General features: G+C 45.2%; 1 protein-coding gene across 1 annotated transcript in view; it reads left to right on the top strand.

The window, feature by feature from the left end:
• The first annotated feature begins 829 nt into the window (after positions 1-829).
• The window catches only part of HECTD2 (HECT domain E3 ubiquitin protein ligase 2), a 122074-nt gene continuing 107611 nt past the window's right edge, over positions 830-15292 (top strand). The window contains exon 1 of the mRNA XM_082267571.1: positions 830-1342. Within this exon, the coding sequence (XP_082123697.1) occupies positions 1241-1342 (102 nt within the window). The 5' untranslated portion in view covers positions 830-1240. The remainder of the gene's footprint in view (positions 1343-15292) is intronic.

A 15292-nucleotide genomic window follows, 5' to 3' on the forward strand; every position in this document is an offset into this window, starting at 1 on the left:
CTAGGAGGGGACTACTGACACTGACAGCCCCCATCCTGGAGGAACACCGGGATCAGGACTAGGAGGGGACTACTGACACTGACAGCCCCCATCCTGGAGGAACACCGGGATAAGGACTAGGAGGGGACTACTGACACTGACAGCCCCCATCCTGGAGGAACACCGGGATAAGGACTAGGAGGGGACTACTGACACTGACAGCCCCCATCCTGGAGGAACACCGGGATAAGGACTAGGAGGGGACTACTGACACTAACAGCCCCCATCCTGGAGGAACACCGGGATAAGGACTAGGAGGGGACTACTGACACTGACAGCCCCCATCCTGGAGGAACACCGGGATCAGGACTAGGAGGGACTACTGACACTGACAGCCCCCATCCTGGAGGAACACCGGGATCAGGACTAAGAGGGGACTACTGACACTGACAGCCCCCATCCTGGAGGAACACCGGGATAAGGACTAGGAGGGGACTACTGACACTAACAGCCCCCATCCTGGAGGAACACCGGGATCAGGACTAGGAGGGGACTACTGACACTGACAGCCCCCATCCTGGAGGAACCCCAGGATAAGGACTAGGAGGGGACTACTGACACTGACAGCCCCCATCCTGGAGGAACACCGGGATCAGGACTAGGAGGGGACTACTGACACTGACAGCCCCCATCCTGGAGGAACACCGGGATCAGGACTAGGAGGGGACTACTGACACTGACAGCCCCCATCCTGGAGGAACACCGGGATCAGGACTAGGAGGGGACTACTGACACTGACAGCCCCCATCCTGGAGGAACACCGGAATCAGGACTAGGAGGGACTACTGACACTGACAGCCCTTGGCTCCGCTCCTCCGGGTGTGCGATCCCTGGCTGGGAGGATCGGACTCTGCAGCCTCCCATCCGGCTTACGTACTCTCCGCCATTCACAAACACCGTCTACGCAAACTGCGTGTGAGAGAACTTTCTCTGCGCAAAAGGCGTATCTCAGCCCCCGAAAAGAGAGAATCCCCCCTCCTCCTCCTCCTGTCTCCAAGCCGGTCTCTAGGAACATCTTATAAACAACATGGCGGCCAGGAAGGCTGGAGGGCCAGAGTAGCCGGACGGAGAGAAGGCGAGGAGTCCGTCCTGACTTTACAATGGGGGGGCTGCCCGTCACCTGCTAGTCCCGGGGACATGAGGAGCGGAGGACCGGCCCGGGACCGCACTGACATCCGGGCTTCTCCGGGATCTCCGCACCATGTCTCTGCACGGATCCCCCGCCGCCGGAGCTGAGCTCATCTCTGCAGACATGGAAGACAGACTGCCGCCTATCCTCTGTGCGGCCAGCGCCTCTGGAGGGGTAACTAACCTGCGTACTCATCACCAACCTCCTCATCATCACCAACCTCCTCATCATCACCATCCTCATCACCAACCTCCTCATCATCACCATCCTCCTCATCATCACCAACCTCCTCATCATCACCATCCTCCTCATCACCATCACTATCCATACTCATCACCAACCTCCTCATCACTATCACTATCCATACTCATCACCAACCTCCTCATCACTATCACTATCCATACTCATCACCAACCTCCTCATCACTATCACTATCCATACTCATCACCAACCTCCTCATCACTATCACTATCCATACTCATCACCAACCTCCTCATCACTATCACTATCCATACTCATCACCAACCTCCTCATCACTATCACTATCCATACTCATCACCAACCTCCTCATCACTATCACTATCCATACTCATCACCAACCTCCTCATCACTATCACTATCCATACTCATCACCAACCTCCTCATCACTATCCATACTCATCACCATCCTCATCATCACTATCCATACTCATCACCATCACCAACCTCCTCATCCTTGCCCTCCTCATCACTATCCCTATCCATACTCATCACCAACCTCCTCATCACTATCACTATCCATACTCATCACCAACCTCCTCATCACTATCACTATCCATACTCATCACCAACCTCCTCATCACTATCACTATCCATACTCATCACCAACCTCCTCATCACTATCCATACTCATCATCAACCTCCTCATCATCACTATCCATACTCATCACTATCCATACTCATCATCAACCTCCTCATCATCACTATCCATACTCATCACCAACCTCCTCATCATCACTATCCATACTCATCACCAACCTCCTCATCACCATCACTATCCATACTCATCACCAACCTCCTCATCCTTACCCTCCTCATCAACGTCACTATCCTTAACTCCATCACTATCATCATCCCCCATCACTATCCTCATCATTCACCTATTCTCCAACACTATCCTCATCATTCACCTATTCTCCACCACTATCCTCATCCTCCATCACTATCCTCATCCCCCATCACTAGACTCATCCTCATCATTCACCTATTCTCCATCACTATCCTCATCATTCACCTATTCTCCATCACTATCCTCATCATTCACCTATTCCCCATCACTATCCTCATCATTTACATATTCTCCACCACTATCCTCATCATTTACCTATTCTCCATCACTATCCTCATCCCCCATCACTAGCCTCATCCTCACCATTCACCTATTCTCCATCACTATCCTCATCATTCACCTATTCTCCATCACTATCCTCATCCCCATCACTATCCCCATCCCCCATCACTAGCCTCATCCTCGTCATTCACCTATTCTCCATCACTATCCTCATCATTCACCTATTCTCCATCACTATCCTCATCATTCACCTATTCTCCATCACTATCCTCATCCCCATCACTATCCCCATCCCCCATCACTAGCCTCATCCTCGTCATTCACCTATTCTCCATCACTATCCTCATCATTCACCTATTCTCCATCACTATCCTCATCCCCCATCACTATCCTCATCATTCACCTATTCTCCATCACTATCCTCATCCCCCATCACTATCCTCATTCACCTCTTCTCCATCACTATCCTCATCCCCCATCGCTATCCTCATCCTCATTCACCTATTCTCCATCACTATCCTCATCCTCATCATTCACCTATTCCCCATCAATATCCTCATCCTCATCATTTACCTATTCTCCACCACTATCCTCATCATTCACCTATTCTCCATCACTATCCTCATCCCCATCATTCTTCTTATCCCTATTCTCATCCCCATCCCAATCCCTATCACTATCCTTATCTCTATCACTATCCTCATCCCCATCACTATCCTCATCCCCATCACTATCCTCATCCCCATCACTATCCTCATCCCCATCACTATCCTCATCCCCATCACTATCCTCATCCCCATCACTATCCTCATCCCCATCACTATCCTCATCCCCATCACTATCCTCATCCCCATCACTATCCTCATTCCCCAGCATCTGTGTGGCCAGCGCTTCCTCCAGGGTAACTAACTGGCATACTCATCACCCTCCTCATCCCCATCACTATCCTCTCCCCATCTTGTGTGCGGCCAGTGCCTCCTCCGGGGTAACTAGCCGGCATCATCACCCTCCTCCTCACTACTGCTACCCTCAGGTTGGGGGATCCTCTGGGGTATGATGAACACACAGGACTGTAATCTGACATCTAGGTGCAGCTCAGAACAGCCTCCTCTACATATGTTCAGTTCCTGGAGAACTCCACATATCCGTTATTCATCTGAAGTCAGGGGGGAGAATGTTCCTTACACTGGGTGTGGGTGAGAATTGCCCCCTTATATTGGAGGTCAGTGAGAAGATTGCTCCATTACATTGGGGATCAGTGAGAATACCCCTTATATTGGGGACCAGTGGGAAGCATGCCCCCCTAAGTTGGTTGATAGTGGGAAGAATGCCCCTTACAGTGGTGGTCAATAGGAAGAATACTCCATTGCATTGGTGGCAAGTGGGAAGAATGTCCCCTTATATTTGTGGTCAATATGAAGAATCTTCCTTGCATGGGGGGGGGGGGGGCGTCAGTGGGAAGAGTGATCCCTTATATTAATGGTCAGTTAGACTACCCCCTTATGTTAGGGGGTCAGTGGGAAGAAGGCCCTGTATGTTGGCCAGTGAGAAGAATGCCCCTTATGTTTGTGGTCAGTGAGAAGAATGCCCCTTATGTTTGTGGTCAGTGGGAAGAATGCCCCTTACATTGGGGGTCAGTGAGAAGAATGCCCCTTATGTTTGTGGTAAGTGAAAAGAATGCCCCTTAAGTTTGTGGTCAGTGGGACGAATGCCCCTTACGTTGGGGGGTCAGTGAGAAGAATGCCCCTTAGGTTTGTGGTCAGTGAGAAGAATGCCCCTTACATTTGTGGGTCAGTGGGAAGAATGCCCCTTACATTTGTGGGTCAGTGGGAAGAATGCCCCTTACATTTGTGGGTCAGTGGGAAGAATGCCCCTTACATTTGTGGATCAGTGGGAAGAATGCCCCTTACATTTGTGGATCAGTGGGAAGAATGCCTCTTACGTTGGTGGCCAGTGGGAAGAATGCCCCCTTACATTGGTGGTCAGTGGGAAGAATGTCCCTTACATTGGTGGTCAGTGGGAAGAATGCCCCCTTACGTTGGTAGTCAGTGGAAAGAATGCCCCTTATATGTTGGGGGGGGGGGTCAGTGGGAATAATGCCCCTTACATTGGTGATCAGTGAGAAGAATGCCCCTAACTTTGGGGGTCAATATGAAGAATGCCCCATACATTGGGGGTCAGTGGGAGAAATGCCCCATACCTTGGGGGTCAGTGGGAAGAATGCCCCTTACATTGGTGGTCAGTGGCACGAATGCCCCGTACCTTGGGGGTCAGTAGGAAAAATGCCCCTTACCTTGGGGGTGAGTGGGAAGAATGCTCCTTACGTTGGAGGTCAGTGTTTAGAATGCCCCGTACTTTGGGGGTCAGTGTGTAGAATGCCCCTTACAGGGGGGTCAGTGTGTAGAATGCCCCTTATGTTGAATGTCAGTGTGCAGAATGCCCCTTACATTGGAGGTCAGTGTGCAGAATGCCCTTTACATTGGGTGTCAGTGTGCAGAATGCCCTTTACATTGGGGGTCAGTGTGCAGAATGCCCTTTACATTGGGCGTCAGTGTGCAGAATGCCCTTTACATTGGGGGTCAGTGTGCAGAATGCCCTTTACATTGGGCGTCAGTGTGCAGAATGCCCTTTACATTGGGCGTCAGTGTGCAGAATGCCCTTTACATTGGAGGTCAGTGTGCAGAATGCCCTTTACATTGGGTGTCAGTGTGCAGAATGCCCTTTACATTGGGGGTCAGTGTGCAGAATGCCCTTTACATTGGAGGTCAGTGTGCAGAATGCCCTTTACATTGGGTGTCAGTGTGCAGAATGCCCTTTACATTGGGGGTCAGTGTGCAGAATGCCCTTTACATTGGGCGTCAGTGTGCAGAATGCCCTTTACATTGGGGGCCAGTGTGCAGAATGCCCTTTACATTGGGGGTCAGTGGGAAGAATGCCCCTTATGTTGGAGGTCAGTGTGCAGAATGCCCTTTACATTGGGGGTCAGTGGGAAGAATGCCCTTTACATTGGGGGTCAGTGTGCAGAATGCCCTTTACATTGGGGGTCAGTGGGAAGAATGCCCTTTACATTGGGGGTCAGTGGGAAGAATGCCCTTTACATTGGGGGTCAGTGGGAAGAATGCCCCTAACATCAGGGGTTAGTGGGGAAAAAGCCTACAAGTGGAAACGGACCCGATGGAGGTCAGTCAGCTCAAGAAACCCCTAAGAACCTCTGGAGGAACCCTGGTTGAGAATTGCTGTTATAATATGATTGCAAGCATTGTTTACAGAAGTCAGGTTGCTGTCAGTATATTTATTTCCTGTTGGTAACATAAGAGGGTATCTATCTATCTATCTATCTATCTATCTATCTATCTATCTATCTATCTATCTATCTATCTATCTATCTATCTATCTATCTATCTATCTATCTATCTATCTATTCATTTTCCTACCCTGATAGTTGGTGGTTCCCCTGTTATTATTGAATTACATTCTTATTTTAGCCTAAATTCCTTTCTGCAGAGGAGCATTGGACTGTTAATCTGTACTGTATGATATATATGTTATAATGCAGGCTGCGGGTGATTTTAGTGTTGCTTGTATTAGGGTGAAGACATTTTTGCGTGCACATTTGTGATATAATTGTACAGTTTTTCATTTTTTTTTTTTGCAATGAAAGGAGCAGATGAGTTGTACTCGGGGATGGGTCGGTTTGATCTGGACTTATCTGGTTGGTTCAGCTCTCTTTATATAAGCTGCCCTGATACTCAGCTTTCTGTACAGCCTGGGGTTTGTTTTGCTGCAGTATTTGGCTGTGTTTACATTTAAATCCCAAACGTTTGAGTACTTGTAATGTGTGCAGCAGGCGGCATCGGGGATGTTTGTGTTACATTTCAGGTGTATTGTTTGGTTTTATTTAAAATATTTCATTTTTTTCTAGTTATCGATTCCAATCTACATTTTTTTTTGAAGCTCTGAACTTTTCTACCCAGTGCTGCAAAGTTTATATTAATTACTAGATACTTTTTACCGAAAAGCTATAGTATAGGAATTGTAAAAAAAGACAGATGACGTCTGGTTATCTCATTCAGAGCAAGCATGCAGCTAGTGAAGATAAAGTGAAGCCAGATCCCTGGATCTGCACACTTGTCCTGGTAATGGAAGCCTATGTATCATCGTAACAATCAGCTCTTCAGCAGCTGTCAGTATTTTCCCAGTACAGATGTTCTTTAAAGTTTCCTTTTTTGGTTTGCATTGAATGGTACATTGTCAAAATAATTAAATAATAAAGTGGCACTGAAAAAACAAAACAAAAAACGATTCAAGTATACAATATACTTTTCATTAAAAAAGTATATTCTATTCTGTTCTTATTTTGCTCTCAGCCTTCTCCAAATCTCCAAATTCCTTTTTTTGCTGTTAGAGGGTGGCTATGTTTCTTCTCCATGGTCTCATTGTATGTGAGAAGGTAGCCACCCCTCACTCCTGAGATTGAATACGGGGATTAAGGACAATAGGATTTGTAGTGTACATAGAGCAGTGCACATGACTAACTCTTCAAATTGAATTGAGGAGAAAAAGAGACGTTTAGGAGCTCACTAAGGATGTTACAAAGATGCAGACAAGCACAGCAAGGGTGGTGTCATACTGCCCTGCTGGAGTTTGCAGCACAGTCTACCTAAGGTTTTCATGTGGGTTACCCAAACTTTCCCACAGTGTTCATTTTGGCAGCAAATTTAGATTTAGTTTTAGTTATAGTCCTTTGACTAAAATGCCATTTTAGTTTTAGTCGTATTTTAGTCATCTGAATTGTTTTAGTTTTAGTCATATTTTAGTTGACTAAAATCCCCAGTACATTTTAGTCAACTACAAATTGAATAGCTTAAGGGTCCTTTCACACGGCCGCTCCGTGTGTCCGCAAATCATCCAATCCATTTGCGGATGATTTGCGGACATAATGTAAGTGAATGGCACTGCGGGTGTCAGCGGAATACCATCCGCTGACACCCGATTTTCCTCCTGTCAGTTCTGTTCCGTTTTTACGAACGGAACAGAACCCTATTTTTTCATCCGTGTAAAAAACGGAAAGGAAGGAAAATCGGATGTCAGCGGTGTCATCCGCTGACATCCGCAATGCCATAGACATACATTATGTCCGCATATCATCCGCAAACGGATGGGATGATATGCGGGCACACGGAGCGGATGACAGAAATGTCATCCGCTCCGTGGAAAAAAAAAAAAAAAAGCCCCGCAGCGGACCTTTCACACGGAGCGGCCGTGTGAAAGCAGCCTAAGGTAAATTGTAATGTATTTAAACATTTTTCTAGATTTTCCAAACAAATTATATACTCCTGGAGTAAAAATCTAATAATATGTTATTATTTCTGGTATTAACTACAGACACAGATTTAGAGCCCATTCAGACTAGTGTGACACAACTTTGGGGGGCGACTTGTGAAGTCGCGTGCACCGCGACTTCGGCGCGACTTGCACGGACTTCACATAATGGAAGTCAATGCAAGTCGCCTCCAGGTCGCCCCACAGTAGTACAGGACCCTTTTTCGAAGTCGGAGCGACTTGTGTCGCTCCTATTAGAACGGGTCCTGTGCTAATCAATGGACCGCGACCGAGCGCGACTTGTCAGGCTGACAAGTCGCCTGACAAGTCGCGCTAATGTGAATGGGCTCTAAGCCATTGTGATAAATAACGTCTTTATAAATAAAACCATGTTTCATAAACAAACAAAAGTATTGCTTTTTGACAAACAGAAGTGCAACTTTAAAATACAAAAAACCCAAAAAACTGTAAACTCTATTGGCTGTAATGTCATTGCACATATTACCTGAATATATTACCAACATTAAATATTAAGAAAAAATATCAGATAAACCTTTTTCCGATTTTTTTTCTCTTCCAGCAACTTAGTAGATGCCCCTTACCTATGCTTATGCGGTGGTGCAATGCATGTTTAAACTTTAATGTGCGATCATTACTAGGGATGATTGAACGGTTCGACCCGACCATCGGTTCGACCCGAACTTTGGGTGTTCGAAATTCGGCCGAATTCCGAACTTTTTGCGGTAAAAGTTCAGAATTCGGTCACCAGAACCGCCCAAAATGCAATGGGACAGGAAGTGGGCTTTAAAAGCCTGTGATTGGCCCAGAAACGTCAGTAAAAGCCAATGAGGGGGCAGGAGTCTGCTAGGAACGTGATTGGAGTGACTATGGGGACCAGGGGCCAATCAGGAGTGAATACGCCCCCCAGTATATAAAACATAGCCCCGCCTAACCTCTAGCACTGTAATACAGAGGCTTTGGAAGAGAGTGGAAGCATTTGTGTTTCTCCTGCTGTGTTAAACAAAGTTGCTGCATAGCCGATTGCTTGTAAAGCTCCAGATCAGCAGAAGAGCAGTCAGCTTACAGAAAGATTGTCAGTGTAGTTAGAAATACAGCGATTGTGCTGTTTGAGTAAAGCCCCGTACACACGTACCGATGGTCGGCATACAAATGTTCCTCTTTTCTCCCCGGGATGTCGGTGTCTGCTGAAAAGTGCAAAGACAGCACAAGGACAGCACAAGAATTTTGTCTGCAGACTTCAGCTGACTGCAGAAGTGATGTCATGTAATGGTTAACTTTCCCTGTGTTTTTAATTTTCTGAGCATGCCCAGTCTTGCAAATCTGCGGTCTGTCGGCCGAATTGTGTACTGACAGGCGAACAATCGTCCGTTCTGGTGTCCGCAGACAAAAATTTTCATGTTTGCAAGAAAGACTTTTGTCCGCGGATTGTGCGCAGACATCTGTCGGAGGCACCATACTAACACGCGTACAATCGGCAGATCCTTCGTCCACCGACGTTTGTATGCCGACGATCGGTACGTGTGTACGGGCCTTTAGAAAAAAAAAATTTAAAGGGACAGTGTCAGTTTGAAATTATCTTCTGCTGTATGGAAATGTTCTTTTAGTGTGAGGAGAGGGATATGCAGTGTAGTTAGGGTACTATATACCACTGTAGCTAGATTCAATAATCTAGTTTTTGTAGGGATACTTTTAAGTGTCAGGGTTCCGTCTAGTGAGCACGTTGCCCTGCTGATATATCTACAGCAGGTATACGTGCTTGCTAGTCAGCTATTGTGCAAAATACATTTCAGCGATACACACATCTGCTGTATTTAGCGACAACTTTGGGTCGCATAGCAGTGTGCGTTTTGCAGGTGAATTTCACCGCGCAGAGTTGCCAAAGCCTCAGTGACAACTTAACGGCTGTTCTTGTTGTAAGCGCTAAGTCCACTGCAAAAGGCGTTGCACACATCTGCTTTATTAGGAGCAAAAGAAAGGCAAGTTAAGCAAAAAGTAAATTTTGATGGTTTGGCATGCTATAATTCTGGTTCTGGACATGCTACAGAGCTGAAACTTCACAGGTACACTTTTTAGACCCCCCCCCCCCCCCGACACAATCCAAAGGAATCTCATTTTTTTTTTTTTTTTCAATAATTTTTTTCAGTAATTGGCTCTCTATCAAAAAGGACAATTTTTAAGAACTTTTTTTTGCCTGATTCATAGTCCCTGGGGCATGACCCAGAACCCTAGGTACATTTTAGGGGCATTTATTAGGTTTTAGGGCTTCAAAATTGTGTTTTTTGATTCCCGAAGTTCGGGTCCCATTGATTTCAATGGGGTTCAGGAATCCGAAAGTTCGATCATCCCTAATTATTACAGGCTCTGGATGGAATGCGTTACCGATTTAGAAATGGCCAGCAGAGTAGTATTAATTTTGATGTCAATTTTTTATTTAGTTTTAGTTATAGTCTTATGACTAAAATGGCATTTTAGTTTTAGTCGTATTTTAGTCTTAAGACTAAAATGGCATTTTATTTTTAGTTGTATTTTAGTCCTCTAAATTGTTTTAGTCGTATTTTAGTTGACTAACATTGTGTTAATTTAGTGGACTAAAACATTTTAGTCGACGAAATTAACACTGCTTTCCCATAGACTTTCAATTATGTCCCACGCTTTTTGTGCATTTTCTATAAGCGCACCAAAGATGCATGCTGAACTTTTGGTGCATTTTCAGAAAATGCATGAAATCAAAAGAACATAATAGAAGTGGGTAACCCACATAAAAAACATGGCTACACTGTGCTGCACCCACGCTACAGCCAGACCACAGAAGGGCAGTGTAAAAAGGACCCTAAGAAAAAATTCCATTAAAAATTGAGTACAAGGTCATTAAACAGGATGCGTATTGATTATTTTTAGACAATAAGGCAATAATTTAGTGTCACTTTAAAAACAATAAGTGATTTGGAGACTAAACTACTACAGGGAATAGCGATCATGCTGGATATACTAACAAATATAATATTTATTTATTACAGGTGTGTATATAGCACCATCAATTTATGCAGCACTTTACATATATAATTTACATTCACATCAGTTCCTGCACTCAAGGAGCTTATAATCTAGTATTCCTCACATTCATACATACACATACTACAGCCAATTTATACAAAAGCTAATTAACCTACCAACATGTCTTTGGCGTGTGGGAGGAAACCGGAGTACCCGGGGGAAACCCACACTGGCACAGGGAGAACACGCAAACTCCAGGCAGGTAGAATTTATATTAATAATAATATGATGTGTTATTTGGCTCTTTTGGAATTATTGGGCTTGTAGTGCAAAAAGCAACAGCTGTGTGCAAACTGCAGTAATCCATAGCAGGTCATCACACATCACCAGTGATCTGGGGACAATGAAATTTGATTGATTGCTTTGGATTTCTGCACATTATTTATCAATTTAACCGTTTGCAGAGTTTTAGGGGCAAATCACACATTTACACTACAGTGCATTACCGCAATGCATGTAATACACACTATGCGCATTGCAGTGCCTTTCGTTTTCAATAGCAGCCCAATGCACCTCCTACACAAATATTGCACAGTAAGGCACTACATTGCGTTGTGGTGTGCTACATCAGAAAAAAAATGCCACATGTACTTTTTTTTTTTGTTTTGTCTTGTGCGTGGGTAGCCTATTCAAAATGCCTTATCGCAAGGTATGACAACGCACGTACATCACCGCAACGCACAAAGATGGCAGTGTGTGATTAGACCTCCAAGGAATAAGCAATCTATTTGTTTATTGTAGTTGTCATTGCCCTCAAAGCTGGCTGGAGATTTGCCACAGCATCTCTAGAAATGGTTCTTTATTTCCAGAATAAATGCAGATAACAGATACAAATCATGTTGGACATCTGGTCCTTCATTAGGTGTATTTGATTTAAATTTGGGGAGGAAGAAAACATAGGACAGTAATATAAACAAGACCACTGAGCTGGAAAAGCAACCACTCCAGTGGATATCATCAATGTAATGTTTACTGCTGATGTGTGCTATTTATAGATCATTGTGCATCCATTCCACTTTACGATTGGTTGGAGCTGTAGATAGATGTTCTTCAGCATTAGGGGGAAGTATTGTGAGCTCTTATAGTAACCAGAGAAATAGGTTAATCAAGGACGTATGGTAAAAATACTTGGCGTCGGGCGCTTGACAATTAAAGCCCAACTGTAATTAAAAAAAAAAAAAACTCCACCCTTGGATAAGCCAACCCTTGCATCCCACCATGACCCTTGTGAGTTCAATTACAGACTGTAGAACTTACCTTACACCAGGGCTTGACAAATTTTCCTGAAATCTAGGAGCCAGCTAAAAAAGTTAGGAGCCAGTTTTTTTTTTTGTTTTTAAACTAACAACCAAGCTTTATTTAATAAAACGGATACTAAATTTACACATAAACACGACTAGAACCCCACTCTCCTCTAGAGCAATTGGATGAAAACAGACTGTCTGTCTCTTTCCATCCGATGCCATCTGATCCGATCCACGGGATGGATAGAAAATAGAACCACCATCCGTCTGCTTTTGGCGGACAGGATCAGATGGCGGCAGATTACTGCTCCATAGAGGAGAATGAAGGGTCCGATCAGGACTGCCTGAAAAACTGACAGGCGGACCTGATCAGACAGCCCGTGTGAAAGGGGCCTTCGGCTGTGGCATGGCGATGAGGGAAAAAAAAAAATATATATATATATATATATATATATATATATATATATATATATATATAAAAATGTATTATTTATTTATTTTTTTTAATAATAATAATAATTGGAAAAAAAATATATTTTTTTTAATAATTAAAAAAAAAAGAAAAAAATATTATTTCATTTTTACATTTAAAAAATAAATTAAATTAATAATAAATAACCACACTCCCTGTCAAAAGGTAACTAACTGGACAGGGAGATGGTAATGCATTGTGAACAAACAGTGGAAACAGTAATTACAACAGTCATTACTCCCGGCCACCACAAGAGGGCGCCAGTTCCCCATTGGAAGCCTATCATCTCAAGTAGGCCGAAAAGCCGGGGCCTCAATTTTCGGACAACCCTGAAGTCCGTGCACTCCGTGCGCGGAAGTCCGTACAAAAATGACAGGACACCCTCTGCAGGGCACCCCAGGCGCCAGGTCGCTAATTCTAGTCGCAAATGCTTTGTCGAGGCCTGCCTTACACCCCCCCCTCCCCATTTGTGCTCTATCAAAGTTGGTTCTGTCCTTTAAGCAATTTTATACATTTTATATTAGAACCGCAGGCAATGCGGTCCACTGCCCCCTGACAATTTTTTTTTTTGCTGGGGAGGAAGAAAGTCAGGTCGGGGGCACGGCCACAGCAGCTGCCAACTAACGGTAGGCAGTGGCTGCCCCAGAGTGGGGGAGGGGAGCATGTGCAGTGTTTCTGACTCCTACCACCATGACCACTTCAAATCACTGAAGTGGTCATGGTGGTTAGAGTGTTCCTTTATTATCGCTCTGAAGAAGTAAACCTCTGTATACTGATTCCATTTCATTTGATCATCCTCTAGTTGTGTTAAATTAGTGCGGGTGGACGTGGCGGCGCGGGAAGGGCGCAGCGGCATTTTATTACTTATAAACCTTAACTATAGTATATATATTTTATATGCGGCCCGAGAAAATTTCTCTACACTCAATGTGGCCCAGAGAAGCCAAAAGGTTGGACACCCATGCTCTAGATCAGGGGTGGGGAACCTTTTTTCTGCCAAGGGCCATTTGGGTATTTATAAAATCCTTCGGGGGCTGTACAAAATTATCAACTTAAAAATGTGCCTGTTATATTTGGTCAAAAATTTAATTAACTCACCCCTAATGTGATGGCTGCAACTGCTTCTGTTTGGTGAGGTGTGTGATGTTAGCTGGTATCGATGATGTTGCTACTTGCAACTGGTTTTCCAGATTTGCGTCGGTCAGTCTGGAGCGCAGTCGACTCTTCGTGGTGGTAAGTTTTGAAAAGAACTGCTGATGGGTACTGCTGGTAAGTATAGCTCGCTGGTACTGCTGGTGGGTACAGCTGGCTCAGGCTGGTACTGCTGGGTGGTACTGTGCTGTGGGTACTGCTCTGGGTACTGCTGGTTGATACTGCTTTGGGTACTGCTGGCTCAGGCTGGTACTGTTGTGAGTACTGCTGGCTCTGGCTGGTACCGCTGTGGGTACTGCTGGCTCTGGCTGGTACCGCTGTGGGTACTGCTGGCTCTGGCTGGTACCGCTGTGGGTACTGCTGGCTCTGGCTGGTACTGCTGCCTCTGGCTGGTACTGCTGTGTGTGCTGCTGGCGGGAAATGCTGGCTAGGAGAAGTGCAGCGTGCAGCAGCGGTGCGCTGGAGGAAGAGGCGATGTTTCCTGTATTGATCACAGTCGGAGTGCATTTGATATCACTCCGCCTGTGACTCACTCAGACTGTCAGAACGGAGATGGAACTATTCAGGAAGCATCGGCTCCATTCTGACAGATCAGCTGAGACACAGACACTGCACGGGGGGCCGGACCCGATGTCTTCGCGGGCCGCATGCGGCCCTCGGGCCGTAGGTTCCCCACCACTGCTCTAGATGAATGATTGGTCATGTTGATACCCACTGTAAAGGTTGTGGTAATGAGAACTTTCATTACAATAGAAAAATTATGAAATAAGAGCACTGCTGCTTGTTTAAAGTGGGACTTCACTCCCCCAATCAGCATTGATTATTTTTAATCTTCATGCTGCTAGCATTAGTAAATAGATAGGAATGTACACTCACTGGCCACTTTATTAGGTACACACGTTCAGTTGCTTGGTAACACAAATTGCTAATCAGCCAATCACATGGCAGCAGCTCAATGCATTTAGGCATCTAGACATGGTGAGGATGACTTGCTGAAGTTCAAAATGAGAATCAGAATGGGGAAGAAAGGGGATTTAAGTGACTTTGAACGTGGCATGGTTACATAGTTACATAGTAGGTGAGGTTGAATAAAGACAATAGTCCATCCAGTTCAACCTGTGTAGGTGTGTGTGGCTGTAATCATCTAACATAGCCCTTAATCTCCTGATCCTTGAGATGTACGTCTAAGAGTCTTTTGAAAGTCACCATACTACCTGCAGAAACCACCTCTTGTGGTAGACAATTCCATAATCTTGTAGCCCTAACAGTAAAGAACCCTCCTCGTTGCCTGAGGTTAAAACGCTTCTCCTCCTGGTTGTTGGTGCCAGACCGGTGCCCGGTTGACAAGAGGTTAAATGCCACAGCCTACCTGACCATGTCCATCCCTTTATGACTACAGTGTACCCATCTTCTGATGGCTCCTTCCAGCAGGATAATGCACCATGTCACAAAGCTCAAATCATCTCACCACTGGTTTCTTGAACATGACAATGAGATCACTGCACTCCAATGACCTCCACAGTCACCAG

The sequence above is a fragment of the Pelophylax lessonae genome (assembly GCF_965119305.1).
Source record: "Pelophylax lessonae genome assembly, chromosome: 9".
NCBI classification, from domain to species: Eukaryota; Metazoa; Chordata; class Amphibia; order Anura; family Ranidae; genus Pelophylax; species Pelophylax lessonae.